The 27,317-nt window shown below is 53.5% G+C and overlaps 1 protein-coding gene across 5 annotated transcripts in view; it reads right to left on the reverse strand.

Annotated features, from left to right (window-relative positions):
* Positions 1–411: 411 nt before the first annotated feature.
* The window catches only part of B3gat1 (beta-1,3-glucuronyltransferase 1), a 27,440-nt gene continuing 534 nt past the window's right edge, over positions 412–27,317 (reverse strand). The window contains exons 1-8 of one of the 5 annotated variants that reach the window (XM_005378603.1): positions 27,192–27,311; positions 20,312–20,379; positions 10,074–10,183; positions 9,795–9,941; positions 5,428–5,936; positions 4,580–4,876; positions 3,872–3,972; positions 412–2,543 (exon numbers count right to left, since the gene is read on the reverse strand). In XM_005378603.1, coding sequence (XP_005378660.1) covers positions 3,886–3,972; positions 4,580–4,876; positions 5,428–5,936; positions 9,795–9,941; positions 10,074–10,183; positions 20,312–20,379; positions 27,192–27,230 — 1,257 coding nt within the window. In that variant the 5' untranslated portion in view covers positions 27,231–27,311 and the 3' untranslated portion in view covers positions 412–2,543; positions 3,872–3,885. Of the gene's footprint in view, positions 2,544–3,871; positions 3,973–4,579; positions 4,877–5,427; positions 5,937–9,794; positions 9,942–10,073; positions 10,184–20,311; positions 20,380–27,191; positions 27,312–27,317 lie in introns of those variants that run through there. The other 4 variants (XM_005378606.2, XM_005378607.1, XM_005378604.2 and 1 more) reach the window with 4 other exon arrangements.

Below are 27,317 nucleotides of genomic sequence, written 5' to 3' on the forward strand. Positions count from 1 at the left end.
TGTACCCATAAGTTGCAGCAACATGAACCTTTGGGCTATAAACACGCCAAGTGCCCTCCTACCTGCAGAGAGCCTTCTTCTCAGGATGTTCTGACCCTGTGAGTTGCATGCATGTAGGGTGTTGCTGCTCTGCTCAAAATCACTGTTTCGGGGAGACCTTTCTGACCATCCCACATAGAACCTTAGCCCCCTTCTGCTACTCTTCATGACCCCACCCTCCCAGGGCCTCTCCTTGCAGCAGATCACATTTGAGATGCTGTGCGTTTGTCAACTGAGTCTTGGTGATAAAGGGTAAGTGATGTGAAGACTTTTATGTTTAGAACAACACCTGGTCATAGCAGGCACACTATGAACACTTGTTAGATGCCTAAATCAGTGAATGAGAATAAACGAATGCAGGGCTGAAGAGGATTATGACTGTTAAAAACCATATTTGACTTTTAATTTTGAAAACAAATTACAGTTAAATGAAAATGGAGCAGATGGTGCAGCTGCCTGAGCTCCACACTACCCCAGCCTCTACCCTCAGAACGCCTAATCCTGGCCTCATTTGGGGCAGGCTTGCCAGCATGGGAGCAGGGAGGAGCCTGGGTTTGGAGAACAGGTTGTTGTTGTGGACCAGTTCTGATTTATAACAAACTCATTTCCAACAAAGAGAAGGCTGAACTTCACCAGGGTTATAATTATAAATAAATATACATGCAGCTAGGAGAGGATATTAGGGAAAAAACAACCAAACTAGCATCTGCAAAAAAAAAAAAAAAAAAAAAAAATCCCCATTTTGTTGTTCATTGTCAGTTTCCTGGAAATGAGCCTTGGGTTTTGGCTAAGAAGATGGTCTCAGACCAGCCAATCTGATCTTGGTGTTCAGGGCCAGTTTCCTCAAGTGAGGTGTAGAATGTGCAGATGTAAATTCACTCACTGATGGATGCCCTGTGCCCACCTCCTCCCTCTCCTGTGTCCCCTCACTGGATGCCAAGTGGTCTGTTTCCAAGTGTAGAGGCTGGGAAAGATGTCCTGCGAGGTGGCTCTGGATCTGATTCCAGCAGATGATCTGGTGAACACCATGGAATGTGAAATCCACTTCCAGATAGGCAGCCAGTGCTATGCTCTCAATGTTAGGTCTCTGAACTGAGTCCCACCCATCCACCCAGGATGGTCTCAGTGGTCTGCAAACCTGTCCTGTGAGTTTTAATGGAGTAGGGGCTGTTAGCAGTTAAAAAATACACACCTCTTCAGTAGGCTTGGGCCCTTTCCTTTTCCTCCGCTTTGGAGAAAAATTGTGCTTCCAACCTGCAGGAGCATGCACTAGATCATACCGGAGGGGCTGCTGGGCAGCAGGCGAGGACCTGTCCAGCGCCCCTCAGAGGAGGGCAGCCACTCACTGCACACTGTTCTCTCGGGTGGAGGGGGTAGCTGGGCATGAGGCAGGCTGGCTCTACCTGTTCCCAACTTAGGGAGAAGTGAGATTTTCTTTCCCATTTTTAAAAAAATATAGAATGATTTCCAAAGCAGTGTGTGCTCAGGCCTCCTCTCAGTGTTCAGTGGAAATCTGCTCCCTTTCCCTAAATCCCTCTGCCATTCTCTCTTATACATACACACCAAGACTGCGCAGGGAGGACCTAAAGGTTGCCCTCACCTTCCTCCGCTCTATGGCCAGAGGAGCTCTTGCCTGCCCACTGCTGCTCACTCCAGCCCTGAGGTCTGATGGTGTCAGAACTCCAGGAAGTGGACCTTTCCCCTTCTGGTTCCTGGCCAGGCAAGCGACTTCTCAGTCTAGTGTTGTGGGAGGCAGTGTGTGGAAAATGGGGTCGTGTGGTTCTGGGTGCAGGTCAGTCAGTGACCTGTGCTGGCTCTGGGCCACCTCCTTGCCAGTACTGGAGGAGAAGGCTTGAGGGAAGTGGCAAGAGGAAGGGGCTCCACTCCCGTCACAGCCTGAGGTACGGGGGACTTATGGCAGGCCCAGGCTCCCCCATGCAGGGCTGGGTGCCAGTGGGATCAAAGACGGCCTGATGCTCTGTAAACATGGACCAAGGAGAGCCAGAGGTATGTCTGATTTGGGAGCAGGGCTCAGGAAGAGCAGGTGCCAGAGATGGGTGTGGGGCACATGTGGTGCCCTGGGGCTGCTCTCTGGTCTTTATACTCCCTGGCTGGTCAGCCCGTGTGGTCGTGCAGAAGCAGGGTACCAGCGCAGGCCATGTCCCCTTGACTGTGGGCCTTCTCACCTCCCTCCCAGCCCTGTGTGGCTGCCCAGGCCCTGTCAGTGCAGAGAGCTTATCAAGAGTGTGCTGGGTGCCAGCGCTGCTGGCAGCTGCATCCCCCAGTCTCTCAGGTCCTGTGTCGTGTTGGATGGAGAGAACAGGTCTGGGATTTCTGTGCTTAAATTCTCTGTCTTTTGTCCTGGCATCAAGCTGGGCTCTCTGAGAGGTCCCTAGAATAGCAAGGAGGTGATGGTGCTTCCTCAGGAGTTTGCTGTGGTGGTCCAGCAGCTGTGGGGAGAGGATGGAGGCCAACAACAGGGTCTGAGGCTGAGGAGGAGGCTCCTGTGGGGCAAAGGAGAAACCAGAGGGGTCAGCCCGGGTAGGGTCAGAGAGGGCACAGCTAGCATGCCAGCCACTCAGTCTGGTCCCCTAGATGGGGCTGCTGGAGTCTACAAAGCCTGAGTCCTCTTTGGGGTCTTTTCTGAGGCAGGTAAGGAAGGTTCTGTATGACTAGGTAAGGGTAGGGGGCTGGGGACAAGGGTCTATACTGATCATTCTAAGTGGCACTGGCCAAGGTGACTTTGTAGGTTCAGGGGACAAAACAGGCAGAGTGAACCCTCTAGTTCCTGTGGGCAGGGAGGGTGCAGGTGACCTGGGGACCGAGGACAGATGTCTGCCCAACGTCTGAGCTCCAGCCTTTGCATGCACAACCTAGGGAAGGGAGCCGTAAGAAGTGCTTTCACGAGGTAGGGTGGGGGCACAGAAAAGCCCTCAGGAAGTCCTGGCCCGGCTGTTCACCCAGCACCACTCACTCAGGCCAGTGTATCACACTGGGCAGTTATTTCACTCCTCTGAAGCTGCTTCCTTACCTCTGAACTATGCACACATCCTGTGGTCTACCTCAACAGAGAGATCTAAACAATCAAATAAACATAGCAAAACTTAAATAGGACTTGTTAGTTGCCCCAGACTGTTCTCAGGGCACAGATGAAGATCTTGAGGCACAGGAGTAAATGGGGTCAGACAGAGAAAGGTCCGGGTGTGGGACCAGGGTACATGAGCAGGATCTGGGCACATGAGCCATTGCTTGCTGAGAGCCACAGGGTCATTGGCTGGAGCAGATGCATGACAGAAGGGGCATCCAGAAGGAACAGGCAACCTCAGGACAGAACTGCTAAGCACATCTGAGTAGCAGCCCCTTGCCATGGGCTAGGAAACAGTAAAGTGAAGAAGGTGATGCCATCCCAAGTGTCTGGTGGCAGGACCCAGCCGTGTGGGTGATATCTGGCCCCTGCCACCTGTCAGGCAGCTGGGCAGGAAGGGCCGTCAGCCACACCTCTTGCTCTCTTGCTCACATTTAGCCCTGTCTTCCCACAAAGACCAAGAGGAAGGAGGCTGAGGCAGGAGGACCACGAGTTCAAGCCCGGCCTAGGAAACATATTGAGGTAGGAAGACCTGGTCTTGAAGAAATAAAGGACTGGGAATATAGCTCAGTGGAAAGGCTTTGGGTTCAATCCCCAGTAACACACTCTCTCACTTTCCTCCCTCCCTCCCTCCCTTTCTCTCTCTCCCTCTCTCTCACATGCACACACACACACACACAGAGCCAAGAGAAGCCCCAGGGCCATGCTGCCCAGCTCCTTACCTGGCCTGGCTGCCTGCCCTCCTACCTGTGTCCTGAGGCTCAGATCTCCACCGAGGGGTCAGTGAAGCCCTTCTTCCCCTCATTCACCAACACTGGCTTCTCTGTGCGTGTGTGCCAGACCAGAATCTGTGTCCAGAAACAGGAAATGAAGTGGGGTGTTCTGTACCTCACCCAGCACCTTCCTGCCCCCTCCTATGACTCAGTATTTCTCCTGCCCCTCCTTCTCTTTCTGTCCTTGTTCCATCAAGATTTCTCACTTGTTCTTTATTTCTACCTGCCCCCTTCATTCTTGCCGTCTGTACTTGTGATGCATTCAAAATATCTGTTGCAAAGGAGAAATCTAGAACTATGGAATAGAGACAAGTTCTAAGATTTCCCAAGTATACGTGCACCTGCCATAGTAATGCATGTGCATGTGCATGTGCATGTGCATGCGTGTGTGTGTGTGTGTGTGTGTGTGTGTGTGTGTGCACTCAGCAAGTTTGGGAATACCACTGTTCTGATGGGGGAGCAGGAATTCTCCGTTGTGACTCCTTGAAGGCCATCTCTCCCATCCCCCACCTGGCATCAGCATGGCCACCTTACAGGCAACAGAGAAATTGGTCCTCTTGGTGGGGATTTTAGAAAGGCAAGGCTATTTCGAGGCTCTGTTTCCTTCCCCCACCTGTAGAGAGGGTCCAGATGGGCTCAGGGACATCTGCCTTGCAGCTGCCGGCTCTGCAAGGGGTCCTACCTTGGTGCAGTTGGCTGCCTTGGGCTCCAGGTCACTGAGGGTGACCAGTTCTCGAAGCAGGCTGCTTTCCTGGTAGCCTCCCTTCACACCACGCAGCTTGAAGTAGGCCTGGCTTCGCTGCAGGATGAGCCGCAGGTTGACGGCAAATCCAGCCATGTCGATTGCAAAAGGTCGGTGCGGGTCGAACACCGTCTTCCAGCCAACCACCTTCCCTGCGCCGTTAACCCTCGGGGCCTCATAGCGAAGGCCACCAACAAAAGCAACGGGCCACACGGATACCCTCCTGGTGCTGCGCATCTACAAGGGAGGAGGCGGAGTCAGGACAGCTGATCTGCGGACAGGGAAGGCGCTCATCTCCTACAGGGGACTGGGGCGTCTGCAGCCCTGCACCCTGTCCCACCTCAGGCACGGTCCTGGGGATGGACACCCGAGGGCCTCTCCCTTAGGCTGCCAGCAAGCCCTGGCCGGCAGACGCGATGCTCGCCTCCCGGACGCAGCCCTGCTGCTGTTTGCTCCTGGACAGCACTCTGTCCTCCGCGAAAGGAAAGGACTCCGCTCCTCCTCCAGACTCACGCAGCCCGCAGAGAGCTCAGACGGTGCCCAGGAGTGGGTTCTGCTTGCCACTGAACGTCCCCACTCAGAACATTCTGGACAACTCCTCTCGATCAGGACTGTGGTTTGGGGAGTGGTAACCCACTGTGTTTCCTTTCACCGGGGAGGTTTGGCCCGCAGGCAGGCTTCCGCCCCTTTCCTTGATTCTCTGTGTGTGCACAGACCCTCTGCCTCACGGGGACCCTGCCCTCTCCAGTGCCCTCCCGGCTGCCCACCAGCCCCTCCTCAGCTGGCACCTCCTCGAAGAGCTCCAGGCTGTAGGTGTTGTCGTCGTCCGCGAAGTACACCACGCCAGGCTGGGAGGAGTTCCGCGGGAAGGTCTCCCGCAGCCAGCGCAGGGCCAGGTTCCGTTGCATGGTGCCCCGCGGGATGCGCGGGTCGCGGGCGTCGCCGCGCAGCTTGTAGTTGCGGGGCGTCTCCACATGCAGGTGCGTGTAGTTGAGGCCCGTGTCACGCAGTAGGCGCGCGGTCAGCGGCGTGCGACGCGGCGCGTCCTCCACCACCAGCCAGTGCAGGTTGGGCACGTGCAGCAGCGTGTTGGCCATGCGCGTGAGCTCGGCCTTCTGCACTGGCCGGCTGTAGGTGGGCGTCACCACGTGGATGGTCGGCAGCGTGTCGGACCACGGCGGAGGCCGTGTATACACGTACTCCGTGCGCACCACCTCCACGATGTCGCGGTCCGACATGCAGTACTCCCTGGGGTCCGTGCCCACCGGCGCCTCTCGCCTGGGGTCGCCGCCCTCATCTGTGGAGTTGGAGACAGACCGTGTGGGGACTAGAGCCCTGGCCCGGCCCACGCCCCAGATCTAGGGTGGAGGGCAGCACCCTGCCAAAGCAGCCTTTTCCCATATCCCAGGGTGGAGTCAGAGCCTGGCCTCATCTGCTGGTCTCTTGAGAGCTAACGCTGAAATGGCCTCCCTGGGATGCTCAGGGATTTCTTCCTGCTGAATCCCTGGATGACAGGAATAACATCCTCCTCCTCACACTTGATAGCCAGCCACTGTTCCAGGGCAGCTGGCGACACTCCAGGCTTGCATTCTCAGCTCTTCAGTGCACTGGGTTTTCCTTGAAAAGTGCCCTGACCCTCTCCTCCCTAGTGCTGCCACATCCGGTGGAGCTGGCCGCGCTGGACGGTGGCACTGCCACACTCCACGGTGTCACAAGTCCAGAGCAGAGTGGCTACAGCACATAGTGGCCCCCAAGGAACCTGAGATGAGCTGCCCCAGATTTTTCACAAACTCTGGTCGGGTGGGGCCTCTCCCTCCAGGCCTTATGTAATCGAGTCTTTGAATCTTAGCACAGAACTTAATGTTTAACTGCAGCATTTGATTGTACTGGCTTTTGCCCATAATTGTTAAGAGAGTTTTGCATCCTGAACATTATCCCTGATTTTAAACTTTCTTCCATTTTGGAATCCACAAAAGGACATGGCAGAGACCTTCATGTTGCCTGGTGCTTGACTCCTGATCTGTGCTTTCTGGACACTCTCATTCAGCTGCTGGGAAACTGTCCCACTGTCCTAGCATCCAAACAGTGTCTCCTGTCTCCACCCCAAGGATGCCACAAGGGACACTAGCAATTTCAGAGCCTGGCCCCTGGCCACATACTCAGGTGTGGGGAGGCTTGCACTTTCTGGGGGTAACCTGTCCTTGCTGGGGGCAGCTCTAGCAACCAAGGTTTTTCTTACATCCTAGACTCTTCCTTACAGGGAATACAGCAGTCATGTTAAGAGGAGCCATGCAGGCTACTGGTATTCTGGTTTCAAGCTTTGTCTCCGAGTTTGAAGGGCCCCTGCACAGATGGTGCGGCCCTTGCTGGGCATGGTGTGCTATCATAGCAGGAAGGTAGTGCGCAGAAGACAGACCTGGCAGCCTGGATGTCCAGGCTCAGACCCTGCCCTTCTCTCGTAAGCTATGTGCTCTTGAGCAAGTCACTTAACTTCTGGTGCCTTGATTTCAAGAGCTATTAATAGCATCTACTTTATTGAGTTTTTCTGTGGATTAATGAGTCAATACACATTTTGGGTGCAAAGCACTGCCAGGCACAGTTAGGATTATTTCCTCTTTTGTAGGATGCTAGCTGCCCTACTTCCTCCTGGCTCCATGTGATCATAATGAGGATAGAAAGAGCATGGTCACATGGAGGGTGCTGGGTTCAGCATTTCTTTTCTGCCCTCCAGCCCACCACTCTTCCTGGCAGCATGTGGGGTGTGTAGGGTGCTTGTATGGAGTCTGATATGGTCAAATCCTAAAGAGGAGCTTCTCTTGGTGCTCAGCAGCTAGGAACCAGCTAACCAGGCCACAGATAGGGTACTGGGGGAGGGGGCGAGCAGGGAGGAGAGCAGCACAGATGCAGCTCATCAAAGGAGACTTTCTGGAGGAATTATGGGTCAAACCAAAAAGAGAACAAGGTTGAAGAGTGATGCATGTCCAAGATTCTGACCAGGATATAAAGTTAAATTTATTTTGCAGTCAAAAAGGAAACTGAAGTCTGGGAAGGAGATTTAGAGTAGTTTGCCTCCACTCTGTTGTTCAGGTCACCTCAACAGGTACAGGCCTGTGCCAGGAAAAGGCTCCTGTGCTAAGACTCAACCTGCACCCCACACTTCCCACTGGCCTCAGGTTTCTGCAACTTTGAGTCATAAAGGCCTGCTTGTGACCCTCCCTTCATTCAGCTGCAGGATCTACTCCATCCATCCATCTTGGCTTGCCATGGGGAGACAGGGTGTCAAATCACACCTTTGGGCATAACACCAGTGCTTAGTGAAGTAGCCAGTGTCTCTGACCCTAGCTCTGCCAACAGACATGATACTATGTTGTTTTATATAAGGCAGTTTATCCCCTCTGGAGTGATGTATGTTCAGGGTAACCGTGATTCTCAACTGACAGACACCAGTGAGAGGTGCTGGAGTGAGAAGCAGAGAAAATCTTCAGGCAGAGAGGCCCAAAGTACCCAGTGTGGGCAGTGGGGCTGCAGCAATCCTGAGCTTGGCCTTTCCTCAAGAAAACTGCAGGGACTGCAGGACATTCTGCAGGGCCTGATATTGTACTGAGTAGCATAGCAGTGCTTGCTCCATAGATACAGTCTGCATCTGAATCACTTGGGGATAGGAGATTGCTAGGCCCAACTCCAGAGTTACCCTCTCTGTTGCTGAGGTGGCTTTGGGAGCTTTCTTGTTTTTCATGCTCCCATGTAAGATGATGATACTTTGAGATTGGAGTGGAGCTCAGTGATACAGCTCTTGCCTGGCATGTGTGAGGCCCTTGGTTCCATCCCCAGCACCTCATTAAAACAAAACAAAACAAAACAAAACAAAAAACAAAAAAAAAAAAAAAAGGAAAAGGATAATGAACATTGTAAGAGGAGAATTGCACTTGCTTAAAAGTATTTATCCCTAAAAGTATCAGACTAAAGGCAGAGGAGTGAGGGAAGCCAGATACGGGGCATGGGGAAGGTGTTGGAGTGCAGGGAGCTCAGGTGTGAGAGAGAAAGGCAGCCTCAAGACTCAGGAGCAGGAGAGGTGGCTCAATCCCAGTGATGCCCGTCAGGACTCTTGATAGATCAGAATCTCCTAAGCAGGAAATGGGGAAACATAATACTCTCCTTGAAAGTTTTAAAACACCATACAGATTCTAGGAGGCTTTGCGAGACCCTCTCTCAAAAAATAAAGGGCTAGGGATAAAGCTCAGTGTGAAGGGCCTGTGTTCTCTCTTTAAGTACTACAAAAATAGATCTCACAACACAGGTGTCAGTGGGGCTCAGTGGTATAGTACTTGCCCAGAATGCTGGAGGCCCTAGTAAAAACATAAATAACAAAAAAAAAAACATATCTGGCAAAGGCCACAAATCCTCTCCCTCCCTCCCCTCTGCTGCTGAGTGGTCTGTTCCTCCCATGTGGTGAGACTGGTGTGCACATGTGCACATTGATCTTGTTTTCTACAGTTTTTCTATGATCGATGCCATGACATCCTGGGGCCTTGCAGAACTGAGAAGGGTGCCTTCCAGGGGTACTAATTTCTAGTGATAGTGCACAATTGCCTGAAGCACACCTTTCATATGCAAATGAACCAACCTGGAACCCTTGCCCCAAACCACCACCTTATCAAACTCAAACACAAGCTAATCTTCCCTTGCCCTAAATCACCCCATGGCCAAATACTGGATAATTAGAAACCACCTCATATCCTAGAACCCATGGAAATGATTCAAACGATCCACTTCTGAGTCTGTTCCGCTGCTTGCTTGGCCCTTTTTCTTCTTGCTGAAGCCACAATAAAGGCTTTGCCCACCCTCTCTCTCCAGGTCTGCCCTGGGCTGCCCAGTGCTTGCCCATGGGCCTGCAGAGCGTGCTCCCTCTCCTCGGGAACTGAGAATAACAAATTCTTTTAAGGCAGTGGTCTTGGTATTATGCTAAATTAAACCTAATCCCAAGTATATCTTAAAACTGCATGTGGGGAGATTTTACCAGATTCTAAGAGGTACACCAGACCCCAGGAGAGTAATATGACCGGGATGATCTCTAGGGCACTCTTATCTGCTCAGTGTTTCACAACAAGAACCTGTCTGTGGATAAGGGCAGTCGTGCTGGGGTGGGGTGGCTCACCCTTGTGCATGGCGAGCAGGGGCGCGAGGGTGGTCTGGTGCCACACAGTGATGAGCAGTGTCCAGGGCAGCACGATGAGGATGATCGCAAGGATGTCCCGTCTTTTCGGCATCTCCAAGGCTGGCTGCACCCACAGCTCCTCATTACCTGAGTGGCAGTAAGGTCAGGAGAGGGGCGGCCACAGAGCAGCAGCAGCAAAGGGGAGAAAAGAATAGGCATGGGCCGGCCGGCCAGGCATGCAGAGAACAGGGAAGCCGAACGCTGGCTAGCAGGTCTTACCAGCGCTCACAACCCACCCATTGTGGAAGCAGGTTTGGAGAATCCCAGCTGAGGAGTTTGACAAAGGGTGGTTGTCCAGGGTAGGGTCAGGAGCTCTCAGAAGTGGACACCTGCAAGAGAGAGCAGAAGAGGATGGCCAGAGAGCTGGGCATGGGGGTCACTGTCATTGGCAGGTTCCTGCTGCAGTTTCCTTCTGCCTACCTGGCTGAATGAGGCTGTGCCTTTCCCACTGGTCCCGGGTGTGGCATGATGGACTTCAGATACACCTGCCTGGTTGTCAGTCCAAAACGTGCTGCCCATGAGCTGCTCAACTTTTGCATATGAAAGGTGTGTTTCAGGCAATTGTCCACTATCACTAGAAATTAGTACCCCTGAGCTGCTCAACTTTTGCCTACAGCAATTCTCTGTGCTACAATTTTCTCGTCCTTAAAATAGGGCCCCTACTTCCCAAGGTTGTTCTCAGAGTTAAACATTACTGGTTGCCCCTGCTATCAGTGCATGAGAAACCAAGCTACTATGATGTCCAAATGGTCAGGCCTGGGGGCCCTTCATGGCCTGGGTAGTGGGGTCGGAGTTGGAAGGCCTCCTTTAAGGGGAAGGAAGGTGTGCTTTAGTGCCAGGCCCTGGGAGGAAATGCCACAAGTTCTTGTCCCGGGCAGGGTGTGCAGGAAATTCTGACTGGGGCGGGGTAGCCATGGGAATGGGGGTGCCCTTTGTGGCTGCTAGGTCTTGGGGAAAAACTTCTCAGAAATGGCAGCTGCAGGACCCCAGGAAAGACACCCTGGCAGGGAGAATGTGCCAGATTCGAATGTGTACTCAGTTCTGCTATCTGCTGGCAGCCACCCACTCCAGGACTTGCTTTCTCTGGTGGCAAGGAGTCTTAGTGTATAGAGTCCATGGCCATTTGGGAACTGTCACATCCCCTTCCTCTCCTTCTGTCTTCACTCTGAGCTGAGCTATGCAGATGCAGCTGGGGTCTGTAGGGTAGAGGGGAGAGCGGGCAGCCAGGTGCTCCCTGGCCAGCCCTTGAACCATCACCACCCATAGTGCCCAGTGGCTTCAGCCCCAGCCTACATGTGCTCATCTCTGGCATGGTGGAGAGGCATGCCCACAAAGAGCTTCTGCCCATCTCTTCTCAGTCTTCACTAGTTCTGAGGCCTGCTGAAAGACCCAGGTCTGCCTCCCAGTAAAAAGCACAGTTGGTTCTCCTGCACACCCCTTCCCGCCCAAGGCCTGATGCCTCCAGAGTTTGTGGACAGATGGCAGCAGGCACCCCTCGTTCCCTAGGATGGAAGGCACATAGGGTTAAGTGTTGTGGACAGAGGGCAGCAGTGGGGCCCACGAGGAGGGCTGCTGCTCTGCCTGGGTGCAGCATCCCCTTGGCTGTCCTGGCAAGTAACATAGCTTAGCACACACACCAGGAAGCTTGTGTGAGGCATGATGACCTTACGCCACACCCTCTGGATAAAGGTCCTGTCCCCCTCAACCGGGCCACTGGCAGGCTGCACAGGGTTCTGTGTCAAGGCCACATGTTGGCTGGCATGATTTTAGGGCACATCTTATGAAGTGCTATGGTCTGAGTACTGCTTGGCCCCTTTGCAACTTTTGTTGGAGAATGGCAGTCATTGTGGCAGTGCTCACAGGGGCACTGTTAAGAAAAGATTTAGTCTTTCAGAGGGTTGGTGCCACTTTCACAGGAGTAGGCTCACTCTGTTGAGAGCAGGATGTCAAAAGGCAAGGCCACCCCTCCTGCCCTCTTTTCTGTGCCTGCTTCCTGTGCCTCTGCTTTCTGCCATGACTTGAAGCAGCACAAGGCTCCCCCTCCCCACTGCTGGCGCCATGGTCTTGGGCTTCCAGCCTCCAGAACTTTGAGCCAAATATACATCTTTCCTCTGTAAACTCCCAGGATCAGGTGGTCTGCTATAGCAACAGAATACATTAAGACAGGAAAGCTGGGCCTGTTTGAGCTTTCTAAAATATCTGGGAAGATTTCTTCTGTATCCTTCGAGACTTGCAAAGGAGATGGTCAAATGTTGCTGTTTTGGGGAAAGTTCTAATTCCAGGAAGGAGAAAGCTGAGGAAAGGGGTGTGTGTGGGATCCATGTGGGTGCGCCTCCAGGCAGCCCCGCCTTGTCATGCCTCTTTTGGGCAGCTGCTTGATCCCACAGACCTTGCCTCTGCTGCCTGCTCAGCCTCAGCTTGTCTGCAATGGCTGCCATTAATGACAATAGCTTTCCTGTTGCAGTCTGATGCTCAAGCACTGTGCTCAGCACTAACACACCTGCTGATGATGCTCACAGCTGCCCTCTGCGGCCATACTGTTTTGATCCCTATTTTAGGGCTGAATTCACTCAGGCCATAGAAGGCAATCTGCATTAGGTCAGAGAAGAAAATGGTGGAGCCAGAATTCAACTTGGCCATCTGCCTCTGCTGTCACTGGAAGCACAGGACAGGAGGTCTTCGAGCCCCTCCACCTGGGCCAGCTCAGGGTGACACGGGACACAGGCTAAACACTTTTTCAGGCCAGATGAATTTAAGAGCCCCCACCCTCTCGGTCACAGCTGCCTGCAGCATGGAGGCCAGCACCTGCTTAGACCTGGGAGCAGGAAGAAGGGGTAGGGAGGAAAAGGGAATGGGCAAGGAGAGGGTCACAGGAGCGTTCTGATCCCACCCAGTGTTTTGATCAAAATATCTATGAGAAGGAAAGGAGGGGAGTAAAGGAGAAAAGCTCTAAAAATAAACTTAGCCATAAACCCAGTTGTGCATTAATTACTCTGAAGCCATTATAGCTTGAAAACCCCATAACTTTAATGGAGGCTATTATAAGCATAGTGGCAAAATTGTGGAGCTAATTATCAGGCGGTTATTAGTAGAACAGAAAGCACCCCAGCTGTGGAGAAAGTATCTGGCCAGCAGGGGGCAGGTTTGTGGGAACCGGTGCTTCCTCAAGGGCAGAGGGCATAGGGCAGGGCAGAGGCTGCATCTACACTGAGTCTGAGATGGTGTCGGAGGGTGGCCAGCTCCAGCCACCACCCACATACTGAAGCTTCTGCCTGGGCTTGGAGGAAGCATGGTGGCTGCCTGTATCACAAGCTGAATCCATCAGGGACTCAGAGGATGAGAGAGGCAGAAAAATCAACCCAGAGAGGAGAGGCCTGGCCACAGGGAGGGGTGGAATGGGAAGTCGGGAGAGGCAGGGTAGGGGCGTGGCCTGGGTCCTTGGCATTGTGACGTGGCACCCCAGACTGCACTGTGCCTGTGACTGACCCCGGCCTCGGCCAGGGTACCCACAGCCTCCAGTGGGCCGAGAGGAAGCTGCATTGTGGGTGCAGTTGGTGAAGCCCAAGGGGAACGGTCACTGGAGGAGCAGCAGGAGCAGGGGCTGCGCCACGCCTTCATGGAGCTGTGCTCCTGCTGCTCGTCCTCCTTGACCTCCACCCTCAGCTTTAAAGCACGGAGGGTGCTGGAAGAGTCTAATGATTTTCAGTTTTGCCATCTTGGCAACATGAAGCTAAGGCAGCTGAGGTTTCTGATTTTTGGAGGCTTGAAAGGTTGGAGAAGCGAGGCAGGTGTGGTCCAGGTGGGCATCCAGGCCAGTGTGAGACCCGAGGGTTAGTGGTGTAAAGCTCCCCACAGAATGTTTTATGATGAAGAGCCGCAAGCCTGGGGAATTGGCATGCCCAGGAACATTCTCCCACAGGAATTCCTGTCAGGGCTTCAGGATGCCGTGGGCTGTGCATGAGAACAAGGGCTGTCCAGGACTCACACACTATGTGTGTGTGTGTGGAGGCACACAAGTCAGGCTGAGGGCACAGTCTGGCTGCCCCAGGAGCAGCCAGGCCTATGAGGGCCAGGGCAGTGTGTGAAGTTGGCTCAAGGCTGGCCCTTCTGTAGGCATGGAGTGGCTTTCTTCTAACCCTGCATGTGCTCCAGGAAAGCCTCTGCCATGTCCCCAACCCTGAAGAGGAAGCTTACTGAATTCCACTCTGCAAATACTAATTGCACATCTGTACATCTATAGCAGGCAAGGCACTGTGTTAGATCCAGGAACAATACAGCAACGTGTGGAGGAAGCTGGGCATCACCTAGCCATAGTGAGGAGAGATGTTACACAGGGCATTTCCAGGGAGGGTATGCGTGAGGTACATGCAAGCTTTGAGAGTTATGTGTGTGTGCATGTGTGAGCATATGTGTGGCAAAGGTTAGTTACAGACAACTCAAGACCCACCCATGCCACTCATTTTGGAGGATAAGCAAAGTCTTCCTGCCCTGTAGGATTGGCGCAGTTTGTCGGTTAATCAGAAACCCCAGCAAAGGGAGGCTTTTTTTTTGAGAATCCTATATACATGCCATACACATCTCAACATAAGGACATTTAAAGAGCCAGCTGTTCAACAGTTGATGTTTCCTCATGCTTGCTCATATGTGACTGTTTTTCCAGAGTCCAAACTACTCAGTGGTAGCCAGCTTTCAGGCCTCTTGCCTTCTCAACACAGGGCCCTGCTTCTCCTGGTCCAAGGAGAGGGGATGGGATGCCACCCTGCTCTGCTGGCCCCCGGCGCACACGGCCAGGCCTGGGGTCTCCAGATCTGATTTTGCTGCAGTGACTGGAAAACTGAGGGACAACTGGTGACTGATCTGTGCACAGCGCCCATTCGTGGGCTTACAACTGTCCTATCAATCTTCACCTAATTTGGAGAATGCTTTTTCTGCACTCATTTTCTGGCGTCTTTTGAGAACATTCTATCTAGTTTTCATAGAAATAATGCACTTATCTCAACACACCATTTCAGTGGGTTACATGGTACTCCACTGTAACTGGCATTTCCATCATAAACAGGGACAAATATTTCTGCCTCTTGGGGAGCAAATATCTGCCCAACCACAGCATGCCATGTTGGTGCTGGCTGTGGTCCTGTGTGGGGACATTAGGCAAATTGCTGGGTCTCCTGAGGAAAAGTAGAGCCGGAGCTGTGCTCGGCGGTACCGCATTTCCTAGCACACACAACACCGGGTCCATGCCCAGCACTGCATTAGTCTATCCAGGAGCCTGCGTCCCCACAGCACTGAGAGAGGGCAGAGACCTCCTCCTCATGTAGATCATAACCAGCCCCACAAATGGAGCTGGAGGGGACCCGGCTGGCTGGGGAAGGCTCCCAGGCCTCTGGGCATAATGTGTAAAATAAGATAATGGGAGGCATTGTGACCCAGGCTGCAGCATCTCCCTCCAGCCTTAAGCAGTGCCCACCAAGAAAGGAAGGCACAGACTTGGTCCCAGAGAGCTACAGGAGCCTCTAATGGGATCAAGGGATTAGTATTGATTCTGCAGGCGCTGCTCAGGGAAAGCCTGATGCCAGAGCTAATCAGCTCCCAGCCCAGTCAATCCATACTTCATTAACCCAGCCCCAGCTACCAGCCAGCAGCACTGCTGCCCTGTGCCCCCTCAGCCTCTGCCAAAGGGCAGGACACAGGCATCTGCTCCCCATGTGCCACCAACCTCCAGAACACATAGGGTCCTTTCAGGCCTCCTGCTCCTCATCTAGCAGGTTCTGCTGTGGGTCCTACATGGAGGCAGTAGGGCTTCCTTTATAAACCCAGTCACTTGATTATCTCCACAGACCTGAGAAGCAGGCAGGGAGATCTTGTCCCCATCTTGCACAGGAGGAAACTGAGGCTTAAAGCCCAGATGTTAGGAGTGAGCAGAGGTCCAGGATGGACCACATTACATCCTAAGCACATACTGCCTCTGCCTTTTTCCTATTGATACTTTTGGGTTTTGCTTTCTGGCTGTCCTGGTCCACCCTTGAGTCCACCCACTGGTGGCTTCTGCCCCAATGCCTGAGCACTCTGACCTTGCTGGGTGTATTCCTGTTCTGCCCACACAGGCGGTCAGTCCTGGAGTCCTGAGAAGGGCCATCAAGGCTCCCAACTCTGCTTCCACAGCACCTGCAGGCCTCACTCCACCCTGGGTTGGGACACCTGCCCCCTGTGGGTGGTATATGAAGATACTCTGATAGGAAAGGCAGTGTGAATTCCAGGTCTCTACCACTTTGTTCCCTTCTAACTGGGAAAACCCAGCCAAGGGCTGGAACTGAAGGAAAACTATGTTGGTGCAGACTTAGTGTAAAGAATGCTCACGTGCTTTAGTTTTCTTCCAGCCTGACAGTGTCAAAAATGTAATTCATTGAATTTTTGTATTTTCAGGTAATTTGTTTCTATATTCCAAGAGACAGCCTTTGGATTAGATTTGGATTATGGTTCTATGAATAAGGAAAATTAGGTTTTGGTGTATTGTGGTTCTCTGCAAGTGAAAGTCCATTCTAGTTCATGGCAGGACTTTGAATGGAATAAAAATTGGCCCCAGCTGGTCTTGCTGCAGTTTCCTAAATCGTGCAGCTAGTGGTCTCCAGGCCGGAAGACATGTGCTCAGCCCAGAGGCTCCTTGCAGGACGACCTGAGAGCAAACATCTAGTGCTTTGTCCTGAGGGAACATTGGTTTCCTGCCCTCTTCTGGGCATGTGTAGGATGGGCACAGCCGACAAATGACCTGCTGCTTGGTTTTTCCAGAGGGTAGAGAGGGCAGCCAGCCAGACAGACCTGATGGTGAACTGTGGACAGCTGGACAGTGGCTGGCAGGCCTGTGGAGAAGCCCAGAGAAAAACCACCATATCCTGGGTCCTGATGCGTGACTGCCCATGTCGCAAGCACGCTCTGAGGCTGAGTGGGAGAAGTGTTCAGTAGGAATATGTTGACAACCAACAGGACAGGGAAGACCCCTCAGCCCTTGCCTACACAATGTAGATGCTTTGGGAGTTCTCAGGCCAGGGCAGTAGCCCCTGCAAAGAGCCCTGCAGCCTAATCTAGGATCAGAGGACAGTTTTGGTTTTGGAAAGGGGTGCCTCTTCTACCTCCTTGGCTTCCCTTCTTTGCCCTAGGCCCATTCTGGCAGCCACGCCAGCTTTTGAAAGGGAAGACTACTATTTCCAGGAAAAAATGTACTCATTTTCCATTGCTCTAACAAACTCCTACATCCTTGGGAGCCTAAAACAGCACCCATTTGATCTCTTCAGTACCCATGGCTCAGAGCCCAGGCCTGGCTTCACAGGGTTCTAAGGGCCTGCAAAGGACGGTTGGGCTGTGTTTTCATCTGCAGGGCTGACTGGGAAGAAACTGCTCCGTGCTCCTGCAGGCTGCTGGCAGAGTTCACTGCCTTGCAGAGGCAGACCAAGGGCTGGGGCTGCAGCCAGGCATGGCAGGGGCCACACAGCTCACTACCTTACTGCATAGGTTTCCCCAGCCAGCCTCCTACTTCATTGGGCCTCAGCCAGCTGGAGTTGCCCACCACTCAGAGTAAGCAAGATAGGGACAGGCCCCAATTTCTGCCACACTCTATGGTCAGAGGCCAGGCACAGGGGCCGTCCACACCCAGGGGCTGGGAGATGGCACAGAGGCATGGACCAACCAGGCAGATGGACCAACCCACCCTTGCTCCTGCCTGGTGCCTGCTATGGCCTTCCATCCCCTCTCCCATCTTCTGTTCACTCTCTTCTGCCCAGGGAGAGATGCCCGCAGGGCTGTGCAGCAGCAAGAAGAGCCATGAGAGCCTCTCCCCTTCTCTGCAGTGAGCTGTCAGCAAGGGAACCTCCCTAACCTTGGCTTGGCCATCCGTAAAATAAGAGTAAAAGTTGTTCTTCCCCTACTAGGTTGTCAGGATTATTAGAAAAAAAAATCATCATAAATACCTAGTACATGGTTGGAGCCAGTACACAGATACTGTTGTTGCTGCCAACCTGACAGCCTGGGAAGGGCCTGGCCCTTGGTCTTACTTCCCTCTGACTCCTTGGTGCGGGAAGGCAGGTGGGAGCTACAGACCCTGGCAGCCCACATCAGCCCTGAGAGAGGCAGGGAGGAAGACAGGGACTGGGACAGTGAGACAGTCTGCCTCACAGACTAAGCTTGGACTTGTCATATGGTGTGAAGCCACTGGAAGACCCATTGCTATCCCCTGGCCTTGGCTTCCCCCATCCCAGCACAGTGCTGTCAGGCTCCTCCTGTTGCTCTGGCAAGTTTCAGTGTGGCCTGACTAAGCTCCTACCACCTTCCTCCCCAGCAGTTCCCCATCCAAGCTTCTTTCTTTGGGTCATTGTTTCAGAAGCTGACATGAAAGTCTTGGGACTATCCTTGATTCCTCCTTCTCACTGCACCTTCTGGTCCTTAGCTCCTAGCTGTCTGCTCCAGGCCTGGGGCTGTTACCCCTCTCCATCTAGGGCAGCTCTTTGCCTCCCATGGGTGCACACCCACAGGGTCAGCTCTGCCACAGGGCGTGAGGAGAGGAGGATGTATTCTGGAACCAGATGACTAGCAGAGTTAGCAAGGCAAGGAAGCCAGTCTGCAATTGCAAGCAAAACAGGGGCAGCAAGGGCCACGTGGGTGGCTGGCTGTAGGCCCCAACCCTTCTTCTGCCAAGCTGCCATGCACCAGCAGTGGCAGAGAACATCCCAGGACCCAGAAAGACTGCAGCAGCCCTAGACACTTCCAAGACAGATGGTGGGCCAGCAGCTGGGATGCCTGGTGCCGGGTGCTGGGTGGGACAAGGGTCTCTAGGACTGGTCAGGTGAGGGCACGACCTGCAGTGTGGCTCCTTGCAATGCCTATGCACTGGAACCAAGCAGGCCAGCTAAGTCAGGTAGGCTTGTTCCTGGCACTGAGTGTGAGCCTTGAGTGGGCCAAGCCTAGCGTGTGGCCTCTCAGGCTGGTAGGGCCCATGTCCTGGAGGGAAGGGTGTGGGCAGCCAACACTTATCTTCCCCTGTGGCATCACCCTTCCTGCTCTGGTTTTGGCCCAGCTGCTCTCTGCCTCAGTTTCCCTGGGTGCTGAGATTTGTGCTGTTGTGGGTAAGAGTGTTGGCATGATGAGACTCCCTTGCCCTTTATGTGTGTTGGGTTTCTACTTCCTGCTCTGGTGTCTTCTCTGGCCATGCCCTGCCCAGGCTGGAGCAGCTGAGGTGACTCTGCCACCTGAGGTCTGACCCATCCTGCCATGCACTTGCTGCTTTCACATTCATCCACAGGGCCCAGACCACGATGAGGTCCTCCGGGGCACCATACCTTCCTCCCCTCTGGGCCCAGGACATGAATACAAAACAGAAGCTTCACTGGTATCTCTGACTCAGTTTCCTTACCTGTAACTCTTATAAGGCTATTCTGGAGTCAGTGGAGGGATCTATGGAAAGCACGTAGCTCACAGCACTACTAACACTAGGTCACAGGAGTGTGCCAGCACTGAGAGCCACCTCACCACCTGGTTTTGAAATTCAGCTGAACCCCAGTGCCTGGTAAAAAGAGACAGCAATGGTGGGACTGCACTCCTTCCTATGGGTCAGCACATACTGGCCGTCAGGGAGCTTGGCTAGCAGGATGAGTCTCAGACCCTGGCTGGGATGCTGCAGTGTGACAGATACTAGAGGCCGGCACTCCAGGAAACCGGACTCTGGCTTGGCTCTCCCTGCCTCCGCTTCCTCTCACAGGCACTGTCTCATACCTTCCCCATTCACGGCCTTGGGGCAGCTCCCTTAGGTGGGCACTGGGGCTTGGAGTGGAAAGGCTGAACGACAGCTCACCATCCTTTGTGATTTGATGCCTGCCAGTGGCTCTTTATTCCCTTCCTCATCCGTGCACAGGCCAGCCTCCCTTCGGGAACACTGAGGTAAGAGGCCCAGGCATTTCCATAGGCCACATGCCCCCTTGTCTCCTGCTTCCAGAGCTGTCAAATCACTGAGATGCATTAGCTGGGGACCCCTGGACACTGCCATTTCCTGCTCTTTTTCTCTTGGAGGTAGGATCCTGGGAAACTTCATTCTTATCCCCTCTCACCTCCAGAGCTTCCCCACTTCCCTCTATTACCCTTGCTCTGCCCTGGCTCTCTGCCTGGAGCAGCAGCTCACCCTACTGTCTGGATGGGAAACAGTTAAGGTACAGGTTGGAAGGGCTTGGGGAGTGCAGCCTGAGAATGAGCTCTGGACGACATGTCCCCTCCCTGCAAGCACAGCAGGTATAGACGTGATGAATGGAGCAGTCCTTAAATCTCAGTCCCACAGGCAATAGATTGTGGTGACACTATCTATATGTTTTACAGGCATATATTGTACAGCAAGCTGCAGGTTGGCTACGGATCGCCAATCACCCAGATGGAGCCCAAACATCACAATAGCACATGCTCAAGGCAGGCTTGCCACATACCCAGGGACTTTCCCGGACTCTCCAGGGACTCTCTCAGGTTTCCCAGCTCTTGCCCTTGGCACAGGTTCCTGAAATAGTAGAGATTTCACTCTTAGGGTCCCAGAAAGGCAGCAGGGCAGGAGGACTCAGCACAAGCCGCAGGCCACTGGTCAATAAGTGTTCCCTTCCTCACTGGCCATGCACCTAGGGAGCTGCTCAGCCCTGAAGGACCAGGCAGGGTACACTCCTCCTGGGGGATGACACAAGACTGGGCATCCAAGGATGCTCCTTAGCACAGGATGTGTGAAGGGAACACCCAGAAGCCTGAGCAGACAGCAGCTAACATAGAGCTCCCCGCTCTGCCCTCATGTGACAGTCGGCACGGAGCTTCACTCTGAGCACAGACTCGGCTGGGTCACCTTGTACTTAGGCCTCCCCTGAGTACTGACTGAGTGCCTTTTTCTCCATGGCCTGGGGAGCATCAGAGAACCTGTCCACCACATCAGTGGATAAACAACATGTGGTATAAGCACACATTCTTCAGGTTTGACAAGGAAGGAATTCTGCCACAAGCTGCCACATGGGTGGACTTGAGGTCATCATGCAAGTAAAATAAGCCAACTGTGAAAGGACAAATCTTGTATGGCTCCACTCACATGCGGTATCTGGAGCAGTCAAGCTTACAGAGATGGAAACCAGTGTGGAGGTTGCCAGGGCTGGGGAGGCCGGGTGGGGGAACTGTTTCATAGGAACAGTTTCCAATTTGCAAGATGAAAAAGTCCTGGAGGTCTATTTCTCAGTGATGTGAATATACCACAATGTGAGTACACTCCTGACTTGTACAATTAAACGTGATTAAGGTAGTAACTTTTATATTGTTTTTTACCACAACAAAAAATAGAAACCTGTCACCTGAAGGTCTGTTAGACATGGTGGGGGCAGTCAGTGAGCTCTCCTGTAGCAGACTGGCTCAGGGGCTGCCCTGTCACCTTCCTGAGCTGTCACCTGAGCATCATGATGGGAAAGGAGGCACAGGAGGCATGAGGGAAGCACCCCTCAGAGGTTCCAGATGTGCATTGGGGGCAAAGTTCACCCCACCTAGCAGCTGGGCCTGGGCAGTAAAGGGAGAGAGAGAGGGAGAGAGGGAGAGACATAGAGAGGTGGGGGTAAAGAGAGAGAGAGAGGCTGATTTACAAGTGGGAGAAGTTAATATTGACATGTGATGAGTTAGGAGTGTAATACTTCAGCTGAAGTTCAGACCCTCTGACGGAGAGAGGAAATCACATGCCCAGAAGCTGTACGTCAAGTTAAGCAGGCTCTGAGCACAGTCCTGGGCCTGGGCTCCTCAGGCTCAGTGTCCTTCCCGCAGGACACTCAGGGTCCTCTGTGGTGTGTGAAGGGAAGGCAGGCTAGCAAGGCAGTAAGGGCTCAGAGCCCAGGACCACAGGCAAGCCCAGGGCACCATCCATGCCCTTCGGTGGCTGCGTGACTCGTCCCCAGTCTGCCAGGGGACACAGCACTACCACTCTGAGCAGCTCTGATCTCAAGAGTGTTGGGTCAATGAGGGGAAGCGGCTGGTCCTCAGATTTCCTCAGGCAATGTGGGCTGCAGGTCTGGGGGAGGCAGGAGCCAGGTGACCCCCAAGCCCCAGTTCCAAGCCACTGCAGTCCCTGCCAGCCAGCCACCTTGGTCATTCCAGGTCATCCTGGTCATTTTTGGTCATTCAGCCAGCCTTATTCCTTGGTCAGAGTTGTATAGACACTATTGCAGCTAATGATTCATTGATTTAATTAAGGTTTTGTGTGTGTTTTTGATTCTGTCTGTGGCCAGGAGGAGCTGGCCTGCCCAAGGGCCCTGTGACAGAGACTTTATGCTGTTACCTCTCTGCTTTTCTCCCTGGCCAGACAAGGAGGCCCAGGCATGGGCGCAGGCTGCAACTGCATGTCTCTGTCCTGCCTACAGGATGGGCCACTTGCCAGAGAGGAAGGAGCAGGGAGCCCAGGACTTCAGATGCAGGCTGGGGTGAGGCACTATGGTGCCATTTGACCTTGGACAAGAGTGGAATCACTCTAGGCATCCACACCCTCATCTATGAAAAAAGGAGGCAACATACTCACAGAGCTTACTCCTGGAAAAACCAGGCAGGCCAGGTAGTCTGGGGCATCCACTGCCAGTGTGGGGCTCCTGAAGGCCAATTTCTGCTCCTTCTCCTCCACCCTTCCTTTGGCAGCATGGCTGGCAGCCCCCTTGCTTGTGTGCCCCACTCCTGGGGGGTTAGTGGCTAGGTGAAGGGTGTGCTTTAGCGGGGTGGGAAAGGCTCACCTGGCCCACACCGTTCCTGTTTTAGATGAGGAAACCGAGTCCCCATCGGGTATCCCATGGTAAGTTGCTGATGCAGCTCAGTATCCGGCTGCATAGTCAGCTGGGTGTGTGGCAGCCCTGAGTCCTGTCCAGACAAAGCCTCCCTGCTGGGCTGCAGCCTCCTGGCTGTCTTCCTCTCAAGACCAGGGACACAGTGAGCCCCAGTAGAAGCTTTTACAGCCCCTGCTCCATCACCGCACAGCAGGGCGCCAGCACAGCTTGCTGCTTTTATCTTAGAGGATTTAAGATTATTATTATTATTTTTTTGTGGGGGGGAGAGTAGTTCCTGTAGAGCAGAATTTCCATTGCATGCATCTCCAAACAACCTCAGCTCCTTCTTACAATATTCAGTTACAAATGAGGAGGATGTATTTCTAGTCTCACTTATCTCACAGGGCCTGGCACATTGCAGAAGGTATGAACTGGCCCTATACTTAACTCAGATGGGGAAACTGAGGTCCAGGAAGGGTCTGAGTTGTAAGCAAGATCACAGGCTGATGGCAGGCATCCTGGTACAGAGTAGGCTGTTCATTAAATATTTCAGTGAATTGCTACAAGAATGAATAATACAAATTGCTTGCTATTTTCAAATAAAAAATAAAAAGCAACTGGTGTTGTGTGTTCTGAGAGATTAACATGATTAACTATAATGACTCACTCCCTCCTCAATATCCTATTATCACCCTCATTTTAGAGAGGTGAAATCAGAAGCCCAGAGAGGTTAAGCAATGTCCCAAGATCACACAGCTAGTAAGCAGCAGAGCCAAGACCCAAGTTCAGCTGGGTCGCACCCTTAGTTGACTGGCCAACCTATCTACACAAAGGAAGACTTGCAGACGCACTGTCCACAGATCCCTCAGGCTGCTGGAGATGCTCTGCATGTACGTCCGAGATGGTGGACACTGGCACACCTGACTGTGAGCCCCCAACTAGGGCTTGGGTGGCTGCAGGGCTGTGTAAGGTGCAGAGAAGCAGCTTGCCCATCCTGGTGTCCAGCACTGGCCAGTTCTGAACAAGAGTTGAATGCATAGTCCCAGTCCTGGGCACAAAGAGTCACCTTTGCCTCGGGGGTCAGACTGCTCAGCTATCCTTCAAGAAGGGGACAACCTGGGGAGTGACGAGGAAGCCCAGCCTGCCCCACGCAGCCATCCTGGGAGGACAGGAAGGCTGGTCTCTCGCACAGATGCACAGACGGTGTTCCAACCCTGTAGCCATACCTTCAGGCTGCTGCTCTCCTTTCTCCCCATCCATTTCCCTTCTCACCTTCCTGCGAGCAGACACCTGCTAACAGCCCTACACATCCGAAGAAAGCAACTGTCTGTGGTTCACCCGCTGTGACACCGCAGCCCGGGCAAGGTCACTCTTCAAACCCAGTCAACCCTTGAGCCAGACTTAGACTCTCCACTTCAGGGCTTATCGGTGGTGGCAAAGCCCTCATCCCTGCCAGGCACTTGGCACGAGGTTGCCTCCTGAGCCGCTGTCAGCTGGTGTGTGCTCAGGGAGCAATACTCATTTTAATATTGGCCAGAGCTAAACCTCATTAGAAAAGTAAATTTGCTGTAGCTGCAGGAAAAAAAAAAAGCAACCCACATAACCCTTCCAAAGCTAAATAGAAAACACTAATTTTGGATTATTTGATGCTTTGTGTCCCCAGAACCTGGTATAGAGCCTGGAACACAGGAGGTGCCTGCCCAGGGGCTAGCCTGGATGGGGAGTGACCTCTCTGACTAACCTGTCACCTTTCAACACGTGTAATAAACAGTAAGTGATCTCATGATTTTTCCCAGACAATCATTCCCTGATAAAGTGGAATGGTCACATTTCACACTATTAGACATAAAGATTGTCACTATTTAGCTGAGTAGCTCTGGGTTCCTTGGGCCTGGATAAAGGCAACTCAGGGTGCAACTCAGAGTCTGCGGGTGTGAGTTGTCCAAAGTGTGGCTGCACGGATTCCACAGAATTGGTGACATAGCTAGCCTGGCCAGAGGATGCTATTCCAAATTCCAGAGCCACACAGATTCTGGGAGGGTGGAGGGTAGGAAAGTGTATAAAATAAATTAGCACTCATCTAGCACTTTGAAAACAATCTGGTGAAATGAGGGTTCCCCAATTTACAGAGTGTCAGGAAACCAGGGCTTAGAGGGCCCTGTTTTGTTCTTAAAGTCCACTCAGTTGGTCACAGCTGGACTGAGACAGGCCTCTCTGGGGCTGGCTGGGGTCTCTCTATGCCCTCTTGCCGGTCTTCAGGAGGGCAGTGTTCAAAGTAGGCTTCTCTTCCTCCTCCTTCCCAGGTGCCAGGCCTGCTCAGACTCTGTGTCCTCTGCATCACACTGTGTTCCAGGACCGGGAGGGGTGGGCAGAGGCTGGAAGGTGGAGAAGAGCCCTCGGCACGGAAGACGGCACTGCAGGGTCGCCTTAAGATGCCTGTGTAACTCAGTGCTCACTGAGGACTCATAGCTTGTCCCCCTCTATCTGTTGGGCCTCTCCACATTTCCTGGAGCCTCAGACTGTCCAGTACTCCATGGAGAGGCTCCTGCAGGCAAGGACATGATCAGTAGCAGGCTGTGGGGGCTCTGGAAAGAATACCTTTGCTACCCAACCTCTCCTTGGTTCACATTCCCTCTGTTGCACACCCTTGTTTGTGATCTCAGACTCCAAATTCTTCTCTTCCCAGACCCTGCCTTTCCTCTGGTTGTCAGTATGGAGGGGTGCTCAGGCATCAACCCTTGCTTCCAGCCACATAGGGCCACAGGCTCCCTTATCTCTGTGAGCCTAGTTCCCTGGCCCATGTATCCTCCCCAGGTATGACCCTTAGAGCTCCTGACCTGCCTCATCACCAGGAACCCTACCCACAAAGAGCATGCTTGACTCCCTTCTCCCCTAAAATACTGCTGTGGGAAAATCTAAGCCTATCCAAAGCCTGAGTGGAAGAAATTGGCTGCTCTGGTGCCTGGGTCTCTACCACAGACTCCTATCTTGCTGTTGGAGCTCTACCCTCAGTGATTTACCTGCCCCTTGCTTCAGCTCCTCAGATGCATGTATGCCCCTGTTCAACCCAGTGCACAGGTACATACAGCATGCCAGAACATGGGGTGATTCCCAAGCATCTAGGGATAAGAACAGCGAGGCATTTGCTCCAGAGCTGAATGGGGCACAAATGCTTTAACTCTCCCTGGTGCATTAACCCTGGCCAACAAAGGAATAGAGGGAAATAGCATGCAACTCCAGAACCTTTTAGGTTGTGGGGCACAGCCTGGGCAGTGAGAAAGCTCCTTGGGGTCTCACAGGAAGGGAAGGGCCCTCATCCAGAAAGGGAGGGCTGCACGTTTGGTCCAGTGAGGCCAATAGTGGTCATCAGCTAAACCGGTACTGGGGAAACGTTTCAACCTGCAGTGACTCTTGACAGAGGTAAAGGAGAAAAGGGGGCAGAAGACAATTCTTAGAGAACTCTAGAGCAATGGTGCTGCATAGCCATATGCCCCTCAACTGCAGGAGCTTGGGCAATGGCATTCCTGGGGTTTCTATACAAACACAGAGAGTAACATCATGGTGTTCCACATTAGGACATCCACTCCCAACCATGTTTAACTGTGTCAAGCAGCCTGAGCTCAGTCCTGTTACATCCCCCACTCAGACTGCACCCACCCACATGGACAAGACATTGTCTGGCAGAAGCCACTTTCTGGAGCCCCTGGGCTTTGGCTCCTATAAGAGCTAGTGATGGCTGAGACAGGGTCTCAGCTGGCTGGAGGGAGAAAGGAAAAGAGGGAGCTGGTCAAGACCGTATCTACATCTGAGTGTGCACATGGTCAGAGTCTCCACCTGGGCTGCTTAGCAGGAGGCTGTCAACCCCTTTCCCTGGTAGTGCTGGACCCCGCAGCTTCTTTCTTTCTTCCTCCCCTGCCTCCACTCTCAGCATCTTTTTTGAACTTGCATGCTTTAATTGGAGGGACCAGGTCCTCTGTCCTGAACCCAGGCCCAGAGGGGAGCATGGGGACTGCACAGCCTTGCTTCCTTCCTCCCAGGTGCACAGAAGGTCCCAGGGAACCTGGGGCACTCTCCCCACTCCTCAGTGCCTCGGCCTCCCCTGAAGAGTTAACTTGCCAATGCTGTGAGGGAGCCACTGGGGTAGGGCGGCTGGGGAGCAGAAGTGGGCTGGGGGCTGCTGGGCCCATCCTCCTCCGGACCACCGAGAACCACCTGCTGAAGCGGCAAGGGGCAGGGCAGGCGGCTAATTGTAGAACGGTCTGAGGAGCCCCCGAGGACTAGCCTCCTCTCCACGCAGGTCTGATGGCAGGCGGCATCCATCCCGGTTTTGTTTCGCAGCCCCTCGCGCAAGGCCTCCCAGCCTTGGCCCCCTTTCCGGTGCCCCCTCAGTGCGCACCACACACACACACACACACACACACACACACGCGCGCGCGCGCGCGCGCACACACACACACGCACCCGCCACGCGCGCGCCCGGAGGACATGGCGTGGGCACCGGCGGGGACGCGGAAAGGGGCTCCGTGGACCAGGCTGCGGGGGCACTGACCTGAGGCGGCGAGTCAGGGTCTTCCGCGGCGCGGTCCATCGCGGGCGGGCGGCGCCTACGCCTCGGCCCCGGCGTCCCCAGGCTGCTGCCCTGGGTCGCGCTTCCCGGGGACTCTCGGGCTCGGGG

Source organism: Chinchilla lanigera, unplaced genomic scaffold (assembly GCF_000276665.1).
Source record: "Chinchilla lanigera isolate Chin_1 unplaced genomic scaffold, ChiLan1.0 scaffold00011, whole genome shotgun sequence".
In the NCBI taxonomy this organism is placed as follows: Eukaryota; Metazoa; Chordata; class Mammalia; order Rodentia; family Chinchillidae; genus Chinchilla; species Chinchilla lanigera.